General features: G+C 30.9%; 3 protein-coding genes across 5 annotated transcripts; 2 read left to right on the top strand and 1 right to left on the bottom strand.

Moving 5' to 3' along the window:
- Positions 1,367–4,298, top strand: LOC109332754 (acid sugar phosphatase). 2 transcript variants are annotated; one of them, XM_019567772.1, is made up of 7 exons: positions 1,367–1,513; positions 1,600–1,669; positions 2,186–2,345; positions 2,690–2,771; positions 3,187–3,403; positions 3,639–3,703; positions 3,855–4,298. In XM_019567772.1, exons 1-7 carry the CDS (start codon positions 1,415–1,417, stop codon positions 4,107–4,109), a joined length of 948 nt encoding a protein of 315 aa, XP_019423317.1. In that variant the 5' UTR covers positions 1,367–1,414; the 3' UTR covers positions 4,110–4,298. The 2 variants fall into 2 exon arrangements, with proteins under 2 accessions (XP_019423317.1, XP_019423318.1); XM_019567773.1 differs by having other exon boundaries at positions 1,496–1,513; positions 2,189–2,345.
- Positions 7,427–11,691, top strand: LOC109332753 (mitogen-activated protein kinase homolog MMK1). Of its 2 annotated transcripts, XM_019567770.1 has the most exons (7): positions 7,427–7,487; positions 7,628–7,897; positions 8,179–8,308; positions 9,400–9,537; positions 9,983–10,315; positions 10,638–10,818; positions 11,270–11,691. In XM_019567770.1, exons 2-7 carry the CDS (start codon positions 7,641–7,643, stop codon positions 11,443–11,445), a joined length of 1,215 nt encoding a protein of 404 aa, XP_019423315.1. In that variant the 5' UTR covers positions 7,427–7,487; positions 7,628–7,640; the 3' UTR covers positions 11,446–11,691. The 2 variants fall into 2 exon arrangements, with proteins under 2 accessions (XP_019423315.1, XP_019423316.1); XM_019567771.1 differs by lacking the exon at positions 7,427–7,487 and having other exon boundaries at positions 7,625–7,897.
- Positions 12,562–17,264, bottom strand: LOC109333420 (serine/arginine-rich splicing factor 4). The gene is made up of 5 exons (XM_019568900.1): positions 17,004–17,264; positions 15,826–15,927; positions 14,170–14,311; positions 14,025–14,071; positions 12,562–12,896 (listed from the first exon to the last, which is right to left on the bottom strand). The coding sequence occupies exons 1-5, from the start codon at positions 17,088–17,090 to the stop codon at positions 12,684–12,686; spliced, it is 591 nt and encodes a 196-aa protein (XP_019424445.1). The 5' UTR covers positions 17,091–17,264; the 3' UTR covers positions 12,562–12,683.

A 24,133-nucleotide genomic window follows, 5' to 3' on the forward strand; every position in this document is an offset into this window, starting at 1 on the left:
TTAGAGTCCGTTTCTAAATTGAGCTTGAGAACAAAGAGTAAGAGAAGATTTGTGAATCATGAAATACACTTTTCATGTCGCTTTGAAGTCTTCCCTTTCCTTCCATTTCTAAAAGTCAACTCTCAAATGCAATCTTAATGATATGTGAGCAGATATGCTTTCACTCCCTTACAGCATGGAGATTCTGTAAAAGGGCATTCATTTTTCATTTTACCATTTTAATTTACTCAAATTTAGCTTTTAAAAAATAAAAGAGTTTCATCTTGGTTCTTAAAAATATCAAATCATGGATTAAAGTAGTCTTTAATGTTTCCAACAGAAACTGATTTCACCATATTTGCAATTCTTGTTAAAATAATTTCAAACTTTAACTAATATGTCTGCAAGAGAAAAGCCAATGTGGTAATATATATGAATACTAAAGTAAAAGTGAATTAAAAATGTATGTCATCCATAAATACTAAACTAAAAGTTGGTTTATCTGATGGTATCGCCTCGATTATTTTGGGCAATACTAAACTAAAAACTTGTTGGAAGGCAATACTCTTCTCTAACACAAGCAATGTTGATTAGTTGATTGTATTAATTATTCTTTTAGTTCTTAGTTCAATATTATTGGTCCAAGCAGTGTTGTAAAAACTAGTTCGTGCCGGCCAGTTCAACCGGCGAACTAGTCCTTATATCAGTATGGTACAATAATTATACCGATCATATAATTATATCGATCAAAACTAGTTAAAATTGGTCATACCGACCGGTTTTCAATTGAACTATACCGGTTTTACTAGCCGATTTTTATTTAAAATTAATTTTTTAAAATGAAAATAAAAAATTTATTGATTTTCAACATTAATGTTAATATATTATACATGTATATCTAAATTCATCGGTATGCTATTTAATTAGTTAATTAGCAGTTGAACCGTTATACTAGTATCCTAATCAGTTTGATGACCAGTATAATATTAATAACATTGAGTTTAAGATGGTTTGGGATACAATTTAAGACAATATATTTTTATATCTCCGGAGAAAAAATCTATATTTTAATTTAAAAAATAGTAGTAAGCAAACTATTATATTGGTTTTCTAAATTATTTATTGTTTATATATTTGGTAAACAAATATCCTTTTCTCATAACTCTCTAATACTCAACTAAAATTTACAATTTTGACATAACAAAATGATGTACAAAATTCTAGAAAATTTTCCCTTTAAATCGTACTGTTAAAAAATGAAATTTGGACTAAGAAAAGAAAAAAGATAAACTTAAAAGACAAATATGAAAATAAGCAATAAATTGGATGTAGAATGTTGTAGTTTTAGCTTAACAATCCTAATTAATATTTTTAATGAATGAAGGAATCTATATTAGATAGTACTGTAAGGTAACAAATTGTGTGGAATGATAGAATGTTGTCAAAATGCTCTGTTCCGTCACTACAGAATCAACCAATTCAGTTTCAGAGTTTGAATGGTCTCCGACAACTCGCCCAAACGCATCGTTTTAAGGTTCTTTCTTATCCCTTCTCCTTAATTCCATTGATTTTATAAACACAACATCACAATTAACATTATCAGACATTTTCACCTTCCAGGTATGGTTGTTGGATCAGTTCGGTGTTCTTCATGATGGAAAACAACCTTATCCTTCTGCTATTTCTACATGTATCTATTCTATTCTTTACTTTCTCCCTTTTAGTTATATTCAACAACTCTCTTTCCATTTCTCATAATCAAATCTTAATTATATTATTATAATAGTAAATTACATTATAATCAAATCTTAATTATATTATTATAATAGTAAATTTATGATTGATACGACTTATATAGGGTAAAGTTCCCTCTAGAGTGAGTTTGAATGTAAAGAGTGCAATTTTGGGTGTATCCACTCACTCTTGATTAGATAAAATGGCTTGAGACCTTTTATGTGCTTTAAGTAATTGATTATTGTCAATATACCTTATTGCTCACTTTACACTTTCAGAATGCTTACAATTTTACAGACTAAGACTAATATATTGTATGCTTATAGATTCAGGGACTGAAATAATGATTTAGTATTACAGATACTAACACCATGCTATGTCTTATCTTATTCTTATGATTTCCACATAGATGGTCCTAATCTAATGTCTTTCTTTATTTTAATTTAAGTTGTCTGTGTTTAACTTTTGTTAGTAGAGAATATAGCAAAGACGGGTGCTAAGATGGTGATCATAAGCAACTCCTCAAGACGCGCTTCAGTGACTATTGAGAAAGTGAAGAGTCTTGGCTTTGATGCCTCTCTTTTTCTGGGAGCCATCACTAGTGGAGAGCTTACTCATCAGTACTTGCTAAGGTGGATTCTATTGTGGTTACATTTTATGTTAATTCTGTGTATGTATATTTCTTAATTTTCTTTCATTTGTTGTGCTGTGATAGTTGATCTCAGTTAGAAGGAGTGAAATGTAGATATATGAATGCTACATGCTTTGGTCGAATGATCTTAAACCCTACCTGGTTTTATAAGTTTCTTCAAATACCCCTGTTCCTATTTTCCACTGCCTAATTAATGTTTCTTTGGTATGTTTGACTGTAACCATAATTAATTTTTATGCTGCATCCATCTCATCTGCCTGTGTCCAGTTCTATCCGTATGCATTTATAAGTTTCAACTCTTTCGATCAAATTTGTTTTAAACAGGAGAGATGATCCTTGGTTTGCAGCATTGGGAAGGTCTTGTATTCATCTAACCTGGAGTGGCCGGGGAGCAATATCTCTTGATGTATGTAGAGCAGCAATTTATTTTAGCTTGAATTTTGACATATGTTCACCACATTCAATTGTTTTCTTTCGTAAGTATTGTCTTATGCAATATAACATGGCACAATGCTTGTCTTGGAAAATCAGAGCAATCGGGTTTATATGCAATATTGGATTTGGAATCAGTTATCCTGCTTCATAGGGTACCTTTCTTCTGTATGATAAAAGGTGCCCAGAAGAATTGAGGAATTTTATGTGCAATAAGCAGTGGATTACTGAAGTTTTTTAATTTGAGTCAAATTTTCAATTATAACTAAACTACAAAGATATATGTATAAAAAAAACTTTTGTACAATGTAAAGATGATGACTAAAAAGAATATGAAGATGACCATCAAGGGCTATGAAATCTTACAGCATATGAATGACTTCTTCTAGGGTTTAGACTTGCAAGTCGTGGAGAATGTTGAAGAAGCTGAATTTGTTTTGGCCCATGGCACTGAAGCCTTGGGGACTCGCAATGGTAGTCCACGGTCAATGAAACTTGAAGACCTTGAGAGAATATTGGAGCTTTGCGCTGCCAAAGGAATTCCTATGGTGGTAGCCAATCCAGATTATGTAACTGTTGAAGCAAGAGACTTGCGTGTGATGCCGGGTGAATTTGCTTTTTCTTCTCCCTTCTCCTGTGTGCTGAATCTAAAAGCATAACACCTAAAGAGTGATTATAAGTGCTTTTCATCTGAAGTTACTGCAAAAAATTTACTAGATGATGTACTATTAGTATCATGTCACATGATTAAGAATTATATTTGTTCTGTTGATTGGTTCCTTCTTTTTGTTCTTTCCAGTTTCACTCATACAAATATATCTGTGTGTTTTAAACATCCTAGGTACACTAGCAGCCAAATATGAAAAGCTTGGTGGTGAAGTAAAATGGATGGGCAAACCTGATGAGGTAATGAAACCATTTCGTATAATAAATAATTTCAGTACCTAGACTGCTTAGATTGTCATGCACATATTGATTCAAGAGTACATCTTCAACACATATGAGCTTGTAAATTTATTCCTTGCTGGGCCTATTTGTAACTATTGAGAATTGCCAGATAATCTACAAATCAGCAATGGCCATGGCTGGCACCGATGTTTCTGACTGCATTGCTGTCGGTGATTCTCTCCATCATGATATAAAGGGTGCTAATGCTGCTGGAATGGAATCAGTTCTCATCACTGGTGGGATTCATGCAACTGAACTAGGACTCAATGGTTTTGGAGAAGTTGCAAATTCATCTTCTGTGCAATCACTTGCAATGAAATATGATGCTTATCCATCTTATGTGTTGCCTGCATTCACATGGTAGAAGATTATCACAATGAATCTGACTGTAATTCCAGACTTCCAGTTACTACATACTTTTATAGTGTTATCACATGTAAGATTTATTTAACTATTGCTACAAATACAAATTATGTTTGTAATGTAAAGATAATTTGGAAATTAAAGTGATATAAGTTCCAAAATATGAGAAGATAGTGCATGCATTGTGGAAGTGTTGAGTACATATAATGCTTGCACACTAATGAGTAATTGATTGTGGATATTCCCATAATTATTGCTGTGGGATTCTCCAAAGTTTAGAACTTTGGTTCCCCCACAAAGAAAAAGTGACACTTCTTGGTCGGAAAAAAATACATTTAAGTTCAAAATATAATAATTAATTGTTTTTTTCATCAATTACACGAACTGCAATATGAAATGATATATATTTTTTGTGGGATAGGAAGTATAATCATGGCAAAATTATCTATAATTCATTCAAATTCAAGAAAATTAAATTCATCTAAATTCATTCATTATAGTTAATGGATTTAAATAAATAGAATCAAATGTATAATTTAATGGATGAATTTGAATTTATCCATCATATTCAATAGATATATCCATTTGGATGAATATCTATAGATTTCCATTTTGATGGATATCCAATCCATCCAAAAAACAAACATTGAAAAACGGATGTTCTTCGCTTTTCAATTTTATTTAATATTCTAAAAATGAGATTCATCCAAATTTATGCATGATTCCCACTCTCACATTGAATATTTTATTAAATTAAGATCAATGGTAGGATATGTGAATATAGTTAATATTAAAAATTTATTATTAAGTATCTAACATATATAAATATAAGAATAAAGCATCTCTTTATACTAAGAGATAATTTATCTTCTCCAGCAAGTAAAAATATGACATGTCTACTATTTTATTTACTTTTAAAAATGTTTTTGTATAAAATAATTAAATATGACATATGTTATGATTTTAGTGGCTATAGAAGATAATTTATCTTCTTATACCAGAAGATACTTTATTTTCTATAAATATTTGTTAAAATTTTTATACATAGAACATTAATCGTCGCATGCATGTAGAATATTGAATTTTTTTTAAATTAAAAAGACTTTTTAAAACATACTTTTTAAAATTGTTTTTTTTAAAGGTGCTTTAAGAAAATGTTATTGAGATAATAGTTTTTAAAAGACTAATTTTCTTTAATAATGTCCTTAAGCACTTTGTAGGTAATTGGATTGATATTTAATCACACCAATATCCTTGGTTGGCGGTCACATCATGCAAGATTGTTTTTAGTGACAACGAAAAAATCAAATGAATTTGTCACTCATTCATACAAATTCCTAAAAAAATGGAGTGATGAATTCATTTATTAAGTTTGGATATAGATGAATTGAATAACTTAAAATACAATTTAAATTGATTTATATGGATTAATATATGATTTTTCATCTATTAAAATTTAAGTCCATCCATTTGTCACCCTTGTACTCCCCTACTTTATATCTAAATCAGCAAAAGTTGATATCAAAAATTACTTTCAAATTAACCTTTTTATGCCCCAAAGTTTCACCTGATTTTTAATATCCAACAGTTTTATTATTTTACTCAAGCATTTATTTTGTTCTTTAGTAAGAAAACACATAATATCATGGATTTAAAATTCCTTTTACGATAACCAGTAAAAAAAATTCCTTTTACGATAACCAGTAAAAAAAATTCCTTTTATAAACTCAATGCACATTGCATTAACAACAATTTTGCATACTAATATATAGATGTAGACTCATATTCATATTAACAAAATTGAAAGTTTACCGGTTTTATTAAAATTTACTTAAATTTTATGTTTTAAAATGCAAATTTACATGGTAGTTAGATTTGATTGTGATGTAAGATTATAAACAAGTTAGTTAACCAAAATAACTTAACATACATATATTACTTAAATAAACGAATTAGTTTAAGGAAGTATTAGTGGCAGTGAAAAAAATGTCCAAAATAGGTGGGATTGAAAAAGAAAGATATAACAACAAAAGAAACATGGAAACAAAAAAAAGAAAAAAAATCATTCATAATTTTATTAGTAAGATGAGATAATTTATCTTCTAGAAAATACTTTATTCTAAAAAAAGAAACATGATAACAGAAAACCTTGCTCTTTTTTATTTCCACATAAGGAAACTATAAATAAGTAAAAATGAATACTAAAAGGCTAATACAAAACTCATGTTAATAGGAATCCAGATAAAAAGTAATGAACCAAAATATGAAAATAATTAACTTTTTAAATTTTTTTTACATATAATAGTAGGAATTATCTTTTTCAATTAATAAGGTTAAGATTTTAATATGTACAAGTATAATTTTTTTCTCTATTATCATTTCATCTGAGTTAAAAAAAAACTATTAAACTTTAAATTAGAAGAACATTTTTTCAAGACTTTCGATATAAAAATTTATATAAAGTCAATATATCAGTTATCATTTATTTATATGACATTCTTTTAAATGATCAATGTTGATTAAATATGAATGAATAATATAATAATAATATATAAAATTCATACATTATTTGTATATATGTTTTTTTTTCTTTTTCCAATATCAAATATTTATAACAAAGAGAGGAGAGTGGCATAGCAACAATAAACAAATAAATAGTAATCTTAATAGTGTAACAGTTTTTTCGATAATCATTATATCATTTGTCATTCATGTTTAATTATCATTGACATCAAAATAAAAGTAATACAAAAACAATAAATAATGCAATGAATTGTATAAATCTTTACACTGATATTGTATAGATATTACAATCCCATTGAAAATGTTTAAAATATAAAAGTAGGAATTATCTTTTTCAATTAATAAGATTAAGATTTTAATACCTATAAGTATAGAATTTTTCTATATTATCATTTCATCTAAATTAAAAAACCATTAAACTTTAAATCACAATAACATTTTCTTGAAAATATTTACCGTAAAATTTTATATCCGGTGAGTATATTGGTCATCATTTATTTGTATTATTTTAAAAAAAATTAATAATAATTAAATATTATATTGTATATGAAATTGGTAACATATATTTTTTCAATATCAAATCTTTATAACAAAGAGAGGAGAGTCACATGAAAGAATTGAAAAGAGAATATATATACTAATAATATATAAATTTTATACATTATTAATTTATATTTAATATTTATGTTTAATCATAGATCTTAAAAAACGATATAAATAATAAATAATACACTGGGTATAAATCTTTATTGATATTACACTCTTCAACAAATAAATAGTAAATAAGGTTGAGAGAAATGAAAGAAGAGATTGCAGTATAGATCCGCTTCACAAAAACACTAAAGACGCAAATCAGGTTCTAACATTTCTTCTATCTTCTGATCTAACTCTCATTAGTTATTACATCATTCATATAATTCACATTTTTTAATATATACGTTTTATTTATTTTTAGAACTTAGTATTTAACCTTCTCATTCTCTCTCTTATTTTTAGTTCACATAAAAAAATGGAAGGAGGAGCTGCTCCGCCTGCTGACGCCGTCATGTCGGACGCAGCGCCGCCGCCGCCACCGCATCCAGACCCACAACAATATCAGCAATATCAGCATCCGGTGCCGGGGATGGGGGTGGAGAATATTCCGGCGACGTTGAGCCACGGCGGAAGGTTCATTCAATACAACATTTTCGGTAACATATTTGAAGTTACTGGCAAGTACAAACCCCCCATCATGCCAATCGGAAAAGGGGCTTACGGTATCGTTTGGTAAATGATCAAATCCTTCAAAAGCTTGCATTTTTATCTCTTTTTTCAATTTTATGTTATGTGGGTTTGTTGTTTTTTGAATAAAAATTTGATCTTTTTTTTCAATTGAAATCTATGTTCAAATATTTTCTCTCTTTTTTGAATAAGAAACTCACATTTGTTATTTTCAATTGGAGCTCTTTGTTGGGAAATCTAGTTTAACAGAGTTTACATTTGTTATCTTCAATTGGAAACTTTTACTTTGTATGTTATCAATTATGATGATTGGGTTTTGTGAATAGCTCTGCCCATAATTCTGAGACAAACGAACATGTTGCTATCAAGAAGATTGCTAATGCATTTGACAACAAAATTGATGCCAAGAGGACTCTCCGAGAAATCAAGCTGCTTCGCCACATGGATCATGAAAATGTTAGTGAGTTATAAATTACTTCTCATTTGTGTGAAATGAAACGCATTTTCCGTGTGTCATTTTTATCTGATTAGATCTTGGTTTTATGGTTTAGTGCTTCAAATTCTATCAGCTGGTTTTTGCATTTTCTACTTGTAATATGTTCCTGTTAGCTATGAAATGCTTTTGATTTAGAAGCTGGTGAAAGGACAATGGTTGCTCAATTATGGGGTGTGTAAACATTGATACTAAATGAACCTATTAGTTTTATACTCTATCCATTTCATAATATCTATCGTTCTGGACAAAAAAATTGGTTGATTTTATCTGTCACTTAAGTAAAATGAGAAGTCGTTAATTACTTTTCTCTAACTTTATCTTTGTTGCTTGGTATCTCCCATAAATGAAAAGGGAGAGTAATTTAGTCAAATGTGTTATATTTATGAAAAAATCATGATTTAATAGATTTCTCAATCATTGTTCAAAAATCGCCAGCTCCAAATATTATGGAGCGGAGTATATCATAATTACATGGCTGGTATTTAATTGACTGGAAGTAAATGTACTCCTCGTGACAATGTCTCAATGTTTACACTACTTCCATGTGTGGGAATAGCTGTTAGTTCTGAAATGTAGTATGATAATTCTTAACGTCTAACGGTTTTAAGAAACGACAAAATTGTATCCAAAAGGAAAATCTCAGTGATAAATACATGTTTTGTTTGATAGCGTAGCAATTATTGATTAGCTTATGATATCGCCTTATCCTGAACCCTGATGCCAGTTCTTTTTACGTTTCTTCCCTGTATTAATGTGTCTATTTCATTGATTTGGCATTTGAGTGTTCTTTATTTTTATGTTACATTTGTTTCTTACTTTATTTGTACGTCTGGAGCGACATGAAGGTGCTTTCTATATATTCATTTAAAAAGACTGCATTTACCATAGCTGTTCATTCGTAGGTCACTTAAAGCCCAATATAAAATAGACTCTCTTATGGGTGGAGGCAAGGATGGTGTTTGTACAGATAACTTTATGAGCGGAATGGTGAAAACATTAGAACATTGAGAATATTTCTTTTGTTCAAATTACCTATTGAATTATGGTGCAGGTTGTTGCAATCAGGGATATAGTGCCACCATCACAAAGGGAGGTGTTTAATGACGTTTACATTTCATATGAGCTAATGGACACTGACCTTCACCAAATCATTCGGTCAAATCAAGCACTGTCGGAGGAGCATTGCCAGGCACATATTTTAACACTCATTTTGAATTATGCCCATATTTGTGTTAAATGTATGCCTATATTATCATATCATGAATTGCTGTATACTCAGTGGAAAAAGTCTTTGACAATTTTACAGCTGGCAAGTACTTTTTATTTATTTTTATAATAGAAAGGTGTCAAATATTGTTAATACAGACTTAACTAATATGTATATACTAGAAATTTCTTTCTTCTTGTTCCTTCTCTTACCGACATCCCCATTCTGTTTACTTTCACCAAGACAAACAACACAATTTCTCACATCCAATCACAATATTATTACAGCCAAGTTAAGATACTTGGCAATAGAGTTTTTTAAGCATTATGATGACACACGTTACCTAGTTTTTCTCACTATTTCTTTGAGTTCAGATTTTTTAAATCTTATCCTCAACACCAGTAACATATTTTTATTTTCGGTGCAGTATTTTCTGTATCAAATCCTCCGTGGGTTGAAGTATATACATTCTGCAAATGTTCTGCATAGGGACTTAAAACCTAGCAACCTTCTCCTGAATGCCAACTGTGACCTAAAAATTTGTGATTTTGGACTGGCTCGTGTCACCTCTGAAACCGATTTTATGACTGAATATGTTGTTACAAGATGGTACCGTGCACCAGAGCTTCTGTTAAACTCTTCTGACTACACAGCAGCAATTGATGTATGGTCTGTTGGTTGTATTTTCATGGAGCTGATGGATCGAAAGCCATTGTTCCCTGGCAGAGATCATGTGCATCAGTTGCGTTTACTTATGGAGGTAACTCATTTAACAGCTTCAGTGTTCGAAGAAGTTCAAGAATAATCGATTAATTTTTGTTTTTATGGTTTAAATGATTAACCTGCTAGATTTAGGACCAAACACAATATTAAAGCAAATTGAAATCTATGACAGTCTCACACTAAGGTATAGTTCAGGTTAAGCTGTCACCATTGATGTCCAGTCTTGAGTACAGTCAGACCCTTTAACCGAATTGGTGAAATTAGTGCCAAAATCTGCATTTACTTTGTTATGTTATTTTTTACCTTGTGATCTATGTAGTTTGGTGAATTCAGTTTAACATATGCTTCATAATGTACAGTTGATTGGCACTCCGTCAGATTCTGATTTGGAGTTTCTTAATGAAAATGCTAAGAGATACATTAGGCAACTACCTCTTTACCAACGCCAATCTTTCCAAGAAAAGTTTCCGCAAGTCCATCCTGCAGCTATAGATCTTGTTGAAAGAATGTTAACCTTTGATCCTAGACAAAGGATTACTGGTATGTTTTCATTGCTTGAGGAGAAGTATATTATGATTACATAGTATCATTATGTATTCTTCATAAATGTCATGCTTTTTGGGATCTTCGGTATTTGTTAAAACCTAACTACCTAACAGAGCTCAGTTGGTAATATGCATCTACTGGTCACACGATAAGTAGTTTTAGTCTTTGGCTTTGGTAAATAACATAACTCAGTTGGTAATATGCATCTACTGGTCACACGATAAATACTTTTAGTCTTTGGTTTTGGTAAATAACAGAACTCGGTTGGTAATTTGCATCTACCGGTCACACGATAAGTACTTTTAGTCTTTGGTTTTGGTAAATAACAGAACTCGGTTGGTAATATGCATATACTGGCCTCACGATAAGTACTTTTAGTCTTTGGTTTTGGGACACCGGACTTTAATATCATTCCGACATTCGTTGATTTGCATTGTTTTTGCAGTTGAAGATGCACTGGCACACCCCTACCTAACATCTCTGCATGACATTAGTGATGAACCTGTGTGCATGACTCCCTTCAGCTTTGACTTTGAGCAACATGCTTTATCTGAAGAACAGATGAGGGAACTGATTTACCGAGAGGCTATAGCATTTAACCCTGAGTATCAGCAGTATTAGTGATAGTAATAATAATGTTATCATTGGGTTTGGAAAGTTTAATGTTGTATCCGTAGTTGAAGAGATTTCTGTGTATATATTTGTATCATCTGAAACCAGATGGTGACTTTGGATTTAATTGTTTTTCAATCAGAGCCGTGATTGGAATCCTGGAACAATCATAAGGTATTTGTATTTGGTGGCTTATTTCCTTCCTTTATAATGTAATATTTCCCAATTCATTGGCTTGAGCCAACTTCTGATAAATCATTTTCTCCCTTGCTTTTCAAATTTGTGCACAATGGTTTTTGCTTTAGCCAACATTATGGAATAAGAATCCTTTCTAATCTTGGAGAGGGAAGTTTCGCTTTTGTTTTTAGTTTTAATAGTAAAAGTATCATAAATAAAAGGATACAAGTTATTTCATTATTTTTTTTGTTTTTTCACAGCATTTCTCTATTTAGTACCGGAGAGAATTCTGACTCAACGTTATGAAAAATCTTTAAAAATGTCTAAACTTCTGATTAAATTGAAAGGGAAAATAATTGGGATGAAAATGAAAAGCTATGTCACGAACCTCAGCTCATCATGGCAGTAAGAATGTGAGATTCAAACTTTGAAAGACAGCTCTACCTATGCTGTGATGTTTTTTTCATGTTGGCTTTGATTTTATGTTCTGGGAATGATTTTGAAGGATTCCAAATGCCATTCGAAATTAGTAACTAACAGTTAGGGACATTTTGGTCCATCAAAACTATTTCTCTGTTTGATAGGATTTTGTAACAGAATGTTCAATATGCACTACCCCTAAACATTATAACTTGAATTTTCACACTATCTATATGACTCAAACATTAGTAGTCTAAAACTTCAAATCAATGCGTGAGACATGTTAAACGTTTCAATGCTAGATGCACATTAATCAAAGCAATGCTACTCAAAATAAACCATTGCTTTGATTAATCCCTTATTTTCCTGTACATAATAAAGCACCTCCAACATTATTTCCTCTCTATTAGGAAGAGTTTAGTTAAACATAAAGCAATTATTGACTTACACTCTTGTAACTAAAAATTCACTCTGCATCCCAGATTGACCTAAGAAAAATACTCATTTATCTTTTAGAAAGGGGACACATAATATAACATACAAATTACAAATCTGTTAGGAAAGAATACGTTGATCTCATAAAAATAAAGCCAAGCAGAATTTTACTACTTGCATAAAACAATTTTATGATACACAACCAAGTAACATCATTAACTCTTGACGCTCCCAAAGAATTTTGAAAGGGGAACTGGACCATCATCGTCGCTACCTGTTCCAGAACTTTTTTGCCTCGACTTAGCCTTCTTTTCCTTCTTTGACCTCTTAGATCTGGACTTTGATCTTCTTGACGACCTCTCTTCTTCACTACTGGAAGAATACGAAGACGAGGAAGAGGAACTAGATGCAGACGATCTTCTTGAGTGCTACGAAAGTAGAGGTAATGAGTAGTTTCACAACAAAAACTATATATTCATAACTAAAATTAACAGATACATCAAATGTTAATCAATATTGCATGGGCTCATTTGCATAACTAGTACCAAAGGCCATATAATTAGAATAAGGAAATTAGTTTGCTACTCATCCTTTTTTCTTTTATCTGGATATAGCAATTGCATATAGCTTTAAGTGAACTGTCAAGCATTTCATTAACTATTTAGTTATATTTAACAGAATATTAAACATTTGCTATAAAATCAACTTTCAATAAATACTTGAAACTTGCCCTATTTATCATAGCATCAGAGTACTATAACAATTCCCTTTGAATCAATTTGCTACAATAATTAACAAAGAGTTAAAGGTTGGTCCAATGCACCAGACACCCACCTAGCGGAGTCTTGGAAGTGTAGATGTACACAGGTTACCCTCGCAAACGAGGAAGCTATTTCCAATATTTGAACCCATAACCTCATGTTACAAGGCAAGCAACCTTACCATTGCTCTGAGGCTAACCCTCTAACAATTAACAAAGAGTTGTTTTGCAAAATAATAAACAGCCTATGAGTAGTTATAAATAATTTTAAAAACCAGTGATTTTGATCACGTCCAAAATAAATTGAAGGTTTTAAACAATGACTTCAGTTAGACAAGCATTTCAATATGTCATCCATGTAAAGCAAGTGAAGTAAATAATGATCAGACAGAAGTCCAATTATAAATCTGTTCAAAATAATAAATAAAAAAACTGACATTTTGAAGGAAAGGGAAACAGCAATGTAAATTTCTTTCAACCATAATAATCAATTTCACAAAACCTCCTGTGCATCCTAGACCTCAAAGTGATAAAAGATACTAAAAATTCAAACTAAAGACCCACAAGCCATGACAAAATTTTCGACTTGCCTGCAAACAATTTATACCTACACTAAATATAATTATCCCATTACCATGGTTTCTGAAACTAAAAGGAAATCCAAAGCTAGTAGTTAAATAAAAGTTAGAGGGCTGTATTATACTATTATTCAAATCGAAAATAATATCATCAAACTTAGCACTCAATTCTTCAGTTTCCTCTAGGAAAAAGTAAATGTTTTAGAAACCAAAAGCACCTTTCTCTTTTTGCTGCTGTGCTTCTTGGAAATCATGTCCCTTTTATCTGCAAAGTAGAAAAGTATAATATGTAGTCACTTTTGGACGCATGAAATGGGTAAAGGGCTAGGAAAAGACACCAAGTTTCTGCAACTTCACACATACCTTTTCCATGTTTAGACTTACTACTAGAGTGATTTCTTCCATGGGAAAGTTTGTGAGCCCTTTCAGCATCTAGTTGAGCTCTATACTCTCTCATCATCCTATCTGCATCTGCTTCCAACTCCCCTTTTCTCATTTCTTCTTCCTAGTAAATAAAATATAAACGAAGCCAAATGTATTATATATCAAACAAGCACAAGTCATATAACACTGCAATTACCCTATCAATCCAACAAGTGAATAATGTGCATTCAGATTTAGGAAATAACTAGTATGCTAAAAACAAACAAGTGAAACCAGAATATATCAGGCATACCACAAAGATGCTGTAAATCACCTAAATAGACATGTTTTTATCAATGATGCCCCATAGGATTTTCACAGTATGAAGCAGAATTGGGTTGGCAGGGCATGAAAGAATAAGATGACAGCTTACCTGATGGCCCCACTGTGATTAGTTAATGTGAAAGTTCTAACTCAGTATTTCTTCTTTGCCGCTGGACTGCGTGAGTCCTGAATGGCTTGCTTTTTAGATTTAGTTATTACTGAGGGATGGACAAATGACAGCCCTCCTCATTTACAACATTACAAGCAGCTCCCTTTTAATATTTAATACTGCATGACAATGACATCCCTAGCCCATTAAGGCTGTTAACATAGGGACCACTACTAATAAGTGTGGCTAGCTGCACCTAGAAATAGTTCAATTTTCATTGTAATTTTCTTATAAAATAAAGAGGATTAGAAATCTCAAAAACTTACAAAAAGACAACCGAAATACAAGGAGAAACAAAAACTAAGAACAAGAAACATAACAAAGCGTGTCAATCTCTGCAGATCTGAGAGATGCCCGCCTAAAAATCGTGAGAAGAATGCCACAAAGAAGCTACAATAACTATAACTACTCTAACACAAATGCATTAATGGAAAAAATGCACCAAAGAACCACAAAACAAGCGCATCGCAAAAACTTTTTGGCATCTTTGCTAGAGCTAAACCCCGTAAAGTTAATACTAACAAACCGGTGTAAATCCATGGGGCAAACCCACTGTTTATTGAAGACACCAAATAGGTTATTCCATAGAAAAGAAGCCACCGAGCAATGCAGAAAAACGAATGAGAACCAATTTCAGAACTAGATGTTCACATACCACAATAATCAGGCGAGAAAGGAATTACATGTTTCTAATTTGAGCCAAATAATTTGTATTAATCCATTTAAGCACAGCGGTCTAAATAAAGAATTCAGCTTATAAGGGGGCAATTGTTTTCCAGAGAAAATAAACCCGAAGTATCAACAGATCAGATCCTCTTATCTCGATTAGAAGAGAGATGGATTGAATCTACCAACAACAACAGTCTAGCTCAGACCTTTCCCTCTCATGCAGACTCGATTGAAAAGGAACATATACATCCTCTCAAAGATAAGAAAACACTTTTCCAACTATCTAACCAAAGTAAAATCAATGATGGAGTTTCAACTAATTATGGTTAAGAAGGTAACCAGCCCTTGTCTTTGGAAATAAATAAGACTTCAATTGTCTGCTATAACTGTAAACTGGAACCATATCCTACAAAAAAACTGTACCTAACATAATATGGGAAAGCATTTCTGATTTATTTATAAGAGCAAACACGTAAGGTTCATCAAAAGAATACCTTTTGTTTCTTCTTGTACTCTTCCCAGGTAACAGTGTGAGAAGTATTAAGGCTGGCCAAACGAGCAGCATGCCAAGCTGGTGAATGAAATGAACCATCCACCTGTGACAGTCCTCATCAATAACAGTCCAGGAAAACAAAGAAAGAGATCCAATATTCTAGTATTATAAATCATAATAGCCCTAAAATAGACAGGAAAGCAAGAAGAACGAAAGTCATGGGGTGAAGCATTCACTTATAACAAAATTGCTAGACCTTGGTTATGAAAATGGTCACTGGATCATATGAGAACAATATAACAAAATCCTGCAGTTAAGTGAAAGTCTTGTAGCAAACAATACCCATGTGCATGCATCATGCATATGTATCTTTTGTTGGTCCATTGTTTACTTAATTCTGAAAAGGTTCACTTCCATTGACAACTTAAACATTTAGATATTAGCTTTTAAAAAAAGTTTTGCATGGGTTCAAATCCTGAAAACATCATCATCTCCGCTTGCGGGGGTAAGGCTACGTATATCCACCCGCTCCGGACCACATTAGGTGGGAGCCTCGTACAATGGGCTCCATGGTTTTTCCAAGCCAATTTGCTTAACATTGACATTGGAGTTGCTCCATCATAATTTAGTTCATCTGCATTTAGCTAGCAACAGTCCTAATTGACAAGTCGATAGGGGTAGATTCTAAACTTTATGTTGTGGTGAGCTGCTTCAAAATCAAATGACATCCATTTAAGATGAGAAAGATTGTAAGATACAAATTATCAATCACTTGGATGTAAAAATTAGGGTTGGGGGATCACATAATACCCCAAGTTTCACAATTTAAGCATCATAGATAGAACTTATAAAGTAATGTGTGATTGAAAAGTTTCTATTAATCTCAATGGGGAAATTATATGGGTAGTATAACAGTGTACATGGAAACCGAAATTAATACATAAGCATACAACAAAGTATTGCTGATTATACAAAAATACTATTCATATTCATATTCCCTTAACAATTCATATATGAATCATTAGAGTTTAAAACCTAACATAAACTCATACACCGCATATTTTACATTGTCATATGAAACTAGCTATTATTATAAATGGTTTTTTTCTTTGACAACAACAACAATAATAATAATAATAAAAAAGTGATAGCATGAGAATATTATGAAAAGGTACAAACCATGCCGTCTTCAACCTCGTCGGGGCCGGCGGTGCCACCACCAACCCTAGCTCTCTGCATAGCTTTGTATGCTTGGTTTTTCCCCATTTTCAGATTCAGATGAATTCAATTTCAAATTCAGATTATTACACAATCAAATCGATATATAAGATTATGAACCATGCAGCTTCATTATTCTGCAATAGAGAGTGAATAATCGAATAATAAATTAGGAGTTGTTTTGTTCCATTTCTTTCTTTATCATCATCATAGTTGTTCAATCTCTTCAGATTCAGAATTCATCTATTCGGGTCATACTTGTGGCTGAGATCCAGCCCAACAACAATATGGGCCTCCATCTTCTCTCACATCCTATATTTCACTATAGTCAAAATTTACGCGCCCCAGAATTACTTAAAGACACTCCACTTTTCATTTTTTCCCCAAATTGTCTCTATCCACTACTAACAGTGTTGTGTTGGTACAATGATACCCACTAGATCTTCCTAAATACTAAAATGTCAAGGATTATATTCATCTGATATTTGTTTAAAAAGAATTGTACATTGGAAATTATACTTATTGGAAGGATAGTCACACACTGAGAAATGAATTAATTCATTACCCATAAGGTGAGAGAATATCATTGATTGGTAGTACTAAAAAAAATATCCATATCCACACAAAACCAAAAATACCTCAAACTCCTTCCCATTCATCCCACTCTCTTCTAAATCCTAACTTTCCACTAGGATGTAAATGGCTTGTAATAAAAATTGTTAACATGTATATATAGAAAGTGACTATGTACCAAAAAAGAAATGACTCAAATAAGAATATGATCACTTAAATAATATATGTAGCTACCAATTTGTGTCTTATATGTGGATGATTAAAATTAAAAATGAGTTGTTGGTCACATGATCACTTAAAAAATATTATATGCATGTATTCTTTAATCTTAATTATTAAAATAAAATCTAATGATTCATATTAATTATTCTTATTTCTCAAAATAACAAATATTTTGACGGAAGTCATTTGGACACATTTATTTTATGACTTATCACATATAATATAAATTAGTGATATCAATGTCAATTCTTTTTATTAATAGTTAGAAAAATGAGTGATTTGTTAAAATAAATTAGTGATATCATCTAAATGTCAATTCCTTTTATTAATAGTTAGAAAAAAATGATTTGTCACATATTGTTTGTTATAGTAAATATCTATTTTGATAATTAAAAAATTTAAAAAACTCAAAATAATCCTAAGAAATATCAAATATAAGTTGAATTAATTCTTCAAAGTAATTTTTTTGGCCGTTATAGGAACTATTTTAACTTATATTTATAATAATTAAGTATTATATTTTGGAGATCAATTTGATACACTAAATTTTTTATAAAGAATAAAATAATTATCCAACCTATTTTTTATTTTAAGCAATAAAGAAATATTAATGATGGATAAGTCCAAAAGTAAATGATAAAATATTGGTGGTACATCCTCACATGCGACTAGACAAGGACGTGATGTATTGACCTCCATCGTTCAATTCAATGAGGAAAAAACAGAGATTCTCCCACGCATGAAATTATCAAAACCGACACTTCCATTATTGCCATTATCTTCTGCCTTCATAGCTCAATCTCATATATTAACAATTTTATTTTTTTTAAGGATCATATAGCAGTAATTTATATAAAGAGGATTTTCTTAACCTTAAGCGTCAAGAATAAGAATTCAAGAGATGAAGATTTTTTTTGAAAAACTTAGTACATTCTCTTTCCCTTATTGAAATTGAAGTATTCTAATGTTAACAAATATAAATAAATATAAGGATCTTGTAATATTAAGCCAAAAGAAACCTTATCTCCTTCTCTTTTTAATTTGTACACCATATGGTTTTCATGCAATATTGTATAATAAATACCAATAAGAGTACTTTATTAATGTAATATTCTAATGTGATGAATTCTTAGGACTCAATACAACTAAACTTTGGTCATAAAAAATTGTGATATCAGGATAGAAATAATATAACATATGGGATCAGATCACTCCAAATTACATCAAAATTTATGCTGCTCTCTACACGTTGTGCTAAACTTCAAGTGCTTAATTTGACAAACGGATATCGATGTAGGAACTATACAGTTTAACTTTTCCTACATACTTTGAAAGGTTGTGTGTTTCACTTCTCTTCTTATTTGTGTCTCCATCTAATTAAAAACTGTCATTTAACTAAAATTAAAAATTATAAAAATAAAAACTAATATTTTTATATTACTTAATAAAATTTGATTGATTAGGGATATATGAATATGGTTTTTTTTTACAGATAATCTTTGTTAACATACTTGTTTGGTCACATATGCAAACACAGAAATTGAGGAGCAAGTGGTATCAGATCACAAGACCATGTTTCCCCAAATAATGTCACCATTTGGTTTATATAATATACAGAAATCGTACAAGGCCAATATCTGCCTCTTGAAGGTAATAAACACTAACGCCCTATAATTATAGAGTTAAAGACAATGGAATTATATAATCCTTTTACTCAGAGAGATGACATATGTTCAAGTATGTTACTAGCTACTCGTGTCAAATGTGGAAGATGCTCCAATGAGAGTTTAAGGAAAGTTATCTGAGTTTGAATAAAGATATTAAGGGCATGTTTGTTTTAGCTTCAAAAAGATTTATGTAAAATAATAAACTATTTTTATGTTTGGTTACAACTTTGTAAAGTGATTTTGAGTGTGGTATTACAAAAATGATTTTGTATTAAATCACCATAAAAGACATTAAAAACACTTTCCAAAATCATGTTTAGAAAGATGTTTTTAACCATTATTCCATCCCGATCAAATGGTCCTCACCTTGACCAGGCTAGGACACTTGAAGCCAAACAAAGATCAAACATCTCACAATGACTCATGTTGTAGTCCGGTCAATCAAATAACACATGGAGGTACACCGTTCTCTGAAGACAATCGTACAGGCCAATACTAGACCCTAGTCTCTGCCATTCATTTGTCGCACAACCAATGTAGGATTGTCACGCCACCTGGAACATACATTTGTTGCATGCCACCTACAACTCTCACCTAACCCTCTGCTCTATATTAAGCACAAGCCTATACTATGGCTATCAAGCCTACTACATGCTATAAGTCAACTATGCATAGAGTACGACCTTACTAGGCCGCCGGATATGGATAATGCAACCAAGGATCATCCAAGTCAGCCCCACAAGCCCAAATGGCCAGTCATGCCAACAACATCTGCTAGAGAATATTCTACCAACCTTCACTACAAATAGGGGATCCATCCCATAAGAAAATAACAATAATCTCTCATATCTTAAATTCTTACTCTTGTCATTCTACTCTCTCTAATCTCTCTCCTCATTCAGATGACGACTTAATTGTCTGAACACCTTTTTAGCTATTTGTGGATTCAAACTCTACCGGCAAGTTCAAATTCAGATCAGACACTTCAAGAAGACTTCTTGTTCGGCTACTGCCTGACTCAGTCACCTGACATCTCACCAAAGAACATTACCATCAGATTCAAGCTCACATCAAACTCTCCAAGAGGACCTCTTGTCCGGCTATTGCCCTGCTCAGTCACCTACCATCACAGAACAAACATGTAAGTTAATAATTTATTTTCAAAAAATACTTCAAATTATATAAATAAAAATATCATTAACAAAATTATATTAATATCTATCTGCATACAATAAAGTGAGAATTGTTTATAAGAAAAAAATAAATATAAAATACCCAATTTAAATATAAAGTAGAGTTCCTTATAGATTTAACCGCAAGAAGTAATAGATGAACAATAATTTCTTGTATCACATACATAAATATTTAAATTACTGCATATATTTTATATTATTTAATTGATTTGTGTTTGTCTATATACACGTGCATCCAAAATTTATTCTTTAAAGACTATTGTAATAACTAATAAGTACTCTAAGAACCGGACCGTACTAGGTGGTCCGACCAGTTTAAATACTGATGGAATTTATAAGTCACTTTGGTTAGCCGTCTTAATTGAATGAGAGTTGGACCTCTTTGATCCAATAAAGTTCGGGTCAGGCCGTGTTAAACCAAAATAATTTGGGAAGTAAGCCGGACGGTTTATAATTAAAAAATAGAACGTTACTCTAATCTTTTGTGTTATTTTGGTCCCAAAAAATATTGAGAGGTGTTATTTTAATATAATTATATAAAAGTTTACATCTATATATAATTATATATTTGTTTATAAAAATTATTAATTATATATTAAATCATCCCCGTTTAAACTGATTAAACCTGATATGCGACCTCTTCTGGTTTAATGTCGAACTCAGATTTCACAATATTGATTGTAATAATATAGGTAAAGGATCATAAAAATGAAAGGTTTGGTGACCCGTGTATCCAAGGTGATGAAGTTGGAATAAGAAGTATGATAAAAATGAAAGATTATAATATCTGTGTAAAGATTTATACATATTTAATATATTATCTCATTTATTTATATATATTTTTTAAGAATCAATGATAAAAATATAAATAGTAAATGATATAATAAGAAAACACAATTCATATTACTGCATACATTTTTTTTGCAACACCCGTCCTCTAGTTTACTTTGACAAGTGCATGTTTTAGACATTAGATTCCACGTGTTTTTGGGACTCATACTCAACTTAAGTTTTAGGCTGTCCTAATTTTCATTCTACGATTTTGATATTTGTCCATATTATGTTTATTTATATTTTGAAGTATATAATGTTAATTTTAATTTCACAATTTTTAATTTCTATGATTTAATCATGTACAATGTTCAAATTTATTAATATATTGACACATATTCACTCCATGTCATCTGAAGTATTATTAAATCATGATCTAACTTGAATGCAAATATCCTTAGGAGGAGAAATTCATAAAATAAAATAAAAACTAAGTCTAATACATTTAGATTTTAAGATTTATGCACTATTAATATAAAATTTTATACATAATTCATATATATTACTTATATTTAAGAGTGATGATAATTGAATATAAATAATAAATTATGGACTAATAGTATAACAAACTCTTTTACACTATAAATATATAGTTTTTTCTAATATATTTATTTATATACAGAACAAAATGAATAAAATGATTGAGAATCAAACATCGTTATCAGGCAAGTGAAATATGAACAAGAGGGGTGGAATTTTTGAAGCACGGTAGTCACGACACAGATTAGAATTTGAGCAAAAGCTTGACCTGAAGCAAATATATCTGTCGATATGATGCTGACAGGTTTAGGGTTTTGTCTTTTTCGGTACAAATATTAATTTGGTTTAGGGTTTTGTTTGATGTTATTATTATATTATTTTGTTTAACTAATTGGTAATGGTGGAAAGGAATTAAATAATAATTAAGCACTTTAAGTTAGGGTTAGAAAGCTCTCCTTTCGGTGGGTCGCTAAAAAGCTCCTTTTACATGAACCAGAATTTCACGTCTCACAAAATTCATGTCACTATATACCAATCTAATTAAATTTCATTAAATAATCTAAAAAAAATATTCATTTAAATGAATTTTCTTTTTAAGTAGGTGACAATTTTTAATTAAATTAAAACACAATTTAGATGCAAAAAGTGGGACAAATGATTTCATTCCCTGAATACCATGATGGCCTTTTTTATAAGCATAATTGGAGTTGTCTTAACAAAGAGTTCTGTGATTTTATTTGCATGGCTTGGAGGATTTTTGAGGCTATGAAGTCTATAAATGCTACACTTCTTGTTCTCATTCTGAAAAATCGCCAATCTAGATATGAAAATGATGAAGGTGAAAAAATGCTTTATGACCATACAGATAGACCTTGAGAAACCCTAAGACCACTTGTCTTGGGACTTTATTGATGCATGTCTAAGAGAACTTGCTCTTCAGGGTAACTTAATTGATTTGAATCATGCTTGTATTAGTTCCCCTTCTTTCTAAGGTCTTTGGAATGGTGAGAATAAAGTTACATGTTCACTCATCTACCTTATTTATCATCTTCACTTTCCTCAAAAGAATATAATAATAAATAAGTTGGTAATAATAACATAAAAAGTAACAGATAAATATGAACCGCATACTGCATAGTAGAATAACCTAGCATGTAACTCATGGTTAGAAAGGTGAATCATTTCAGTGTAGCAAACAGGAATCTTCCTTCATAAGAAAATTTCATTTATGTGTCTATATCTAATAGAACTGGTTAAGTAATATAAAATATTAGTTTAAATTTTTATAATTTTTAATTAAATAATAAATTTTGATTAGTTCAAGGCATAAATAGTGTTATAGACGAGATATAAGATCTTTAATCTAGTTGAAGTTCTCTAAAGGAAAAAAGCAAGGGACCCACTTTCCCCTTATCTATTGTGCTTTGTAAGGAAAAAATGTACAATGTATTATTGAGGAAGTGAATTGAATAAGTGAAGCTGGAATCCAATAAATTTAATGTTTGAGGACGATCTTCTTTTGTTTGCATTGAGCAAATGGGTTATATTTTGTGCTGCACTAATTATTTTTCTTTAGCTTCTGGGAAAAAGTTGAGCCAGCAAAAGACCTCAATTTTCTTCTCTAGCAATGTTAAGTTATTAACCCATTTGTCCAGGATGCTATTGTTAATAGAAGTGGGTTCATGAAAGGTAATTGTTACCTAAGTACCTGAGTTCTATTAAAAGAAATGGATACAACAACAACGAAACCTTAATTCCTTTGGCTACATAGATCGTATGACTTCAAGATATTCCTTCATAAATCATGTTAATATGTTAGTCTTTATTAATTATTTCATATATTGTTTTTCTTGATTTCTCTTCCTCTTCCTCCATAGATTGAATTAAATTTTATTTAATTTACCTTTCTTATTGATTTTTCTAACGATCTCGTGGCTCAGTTGTGGAGAGGATTCACTCAAAGGTGGTTGCTGATTGCTTGATTGAAAATGTAATACTCTTTGTATGGAATAATGATCATCTTTATTAATAGAGAGACAAGTGATTGTTTTTACTCATATTTTTAATAGCAAAAATGTGATTTCATAATAAACAAAATGATAGAAGTGTTATTACATATTAACTT

This window comes from Lupinus angustifolius, chromosome LG18, assembly GCF_001865875.1.
Source record: "Lupinus angustifolius cultivar Tanjil chromosome LG18, LupAngTanjil_v1.0, whole genome shotgun sequence".
Classification (NCBI taxonomy): Eukaryota; Viridiplantae; Streptophyta; class Magnoliopsida; order Fabales; family Fabaceae; genus Lupinus; species Lupinus angustifolius.

Excerpts from the sequence above, each read along its gene's own strand:
- LOC109332754 (XM_019567772.1), top strand. The coding sequence starts at position 1,415 with ATGTTGTCAAAATGCTCTGTTCCGTCACTACAGAATCAACCAATTCAG. Across the intron at positions 1,670-2,185 it reads TCCTTCTGCTATTTCTACAT|TAGAGAATATAGCAAAGACG; the intron begins GTATCTATTCTA and ends AACTTTTGTTAG. Across the intron at positions 2,772-3,186 it reads GGGGAGCAATATCTCTTGAT|GGTTTAGACTTGCAAGTCGT; the intron begins GTATGTAGAGCA and ends GACTTCTTCTAG.
- LOC109332753 (XM_019567770.1), top strand. The coding sequence starts at position 7,641 with ATGGAAGGAGGAGCTGCTCCGCCTGCTGACGCCGTCATGTCGGACGCA. Across the intron at positions 7,898-8,178 it reads GGGGCTTACGGTATCGTTTG|CTCTGCCCATAATTCTGAGA; the intron begins GTAAATGATCAA and ends TTTTGTGAATAG. Across the intron at positions 9,538-9,982 it reads TGTCGGAGGAGCATTGCCAG|TATTTTCTGTATCAAATCCT; the intron begins GCACATATTTTA and ends TTTTCGGTGCAG.
- LOC109333420 (XM_019568900.1), bottom strand. The coding sequence starts at position 17,090 with ATGGGGAAAAACCAAGCATACAAAGCTATGCAGAGAGCTAGGGTTGGT. Across the intron at positions 14,312-15,825 it reads AGTACAAGAAGAAACAAAAG|GAAGAAGAAATGAGAAAAGG; the intron begins GTATTCTTTTGA and ends TTTATTTACTAG. Across the intron at positions 14,072-14,169 it reads TAAGTCTAAACATGGAAAAG|ATAAAAGGGACATGATTTCC; the intron begins GTATGTGTGAAG and ends TCTACTTTGCAG.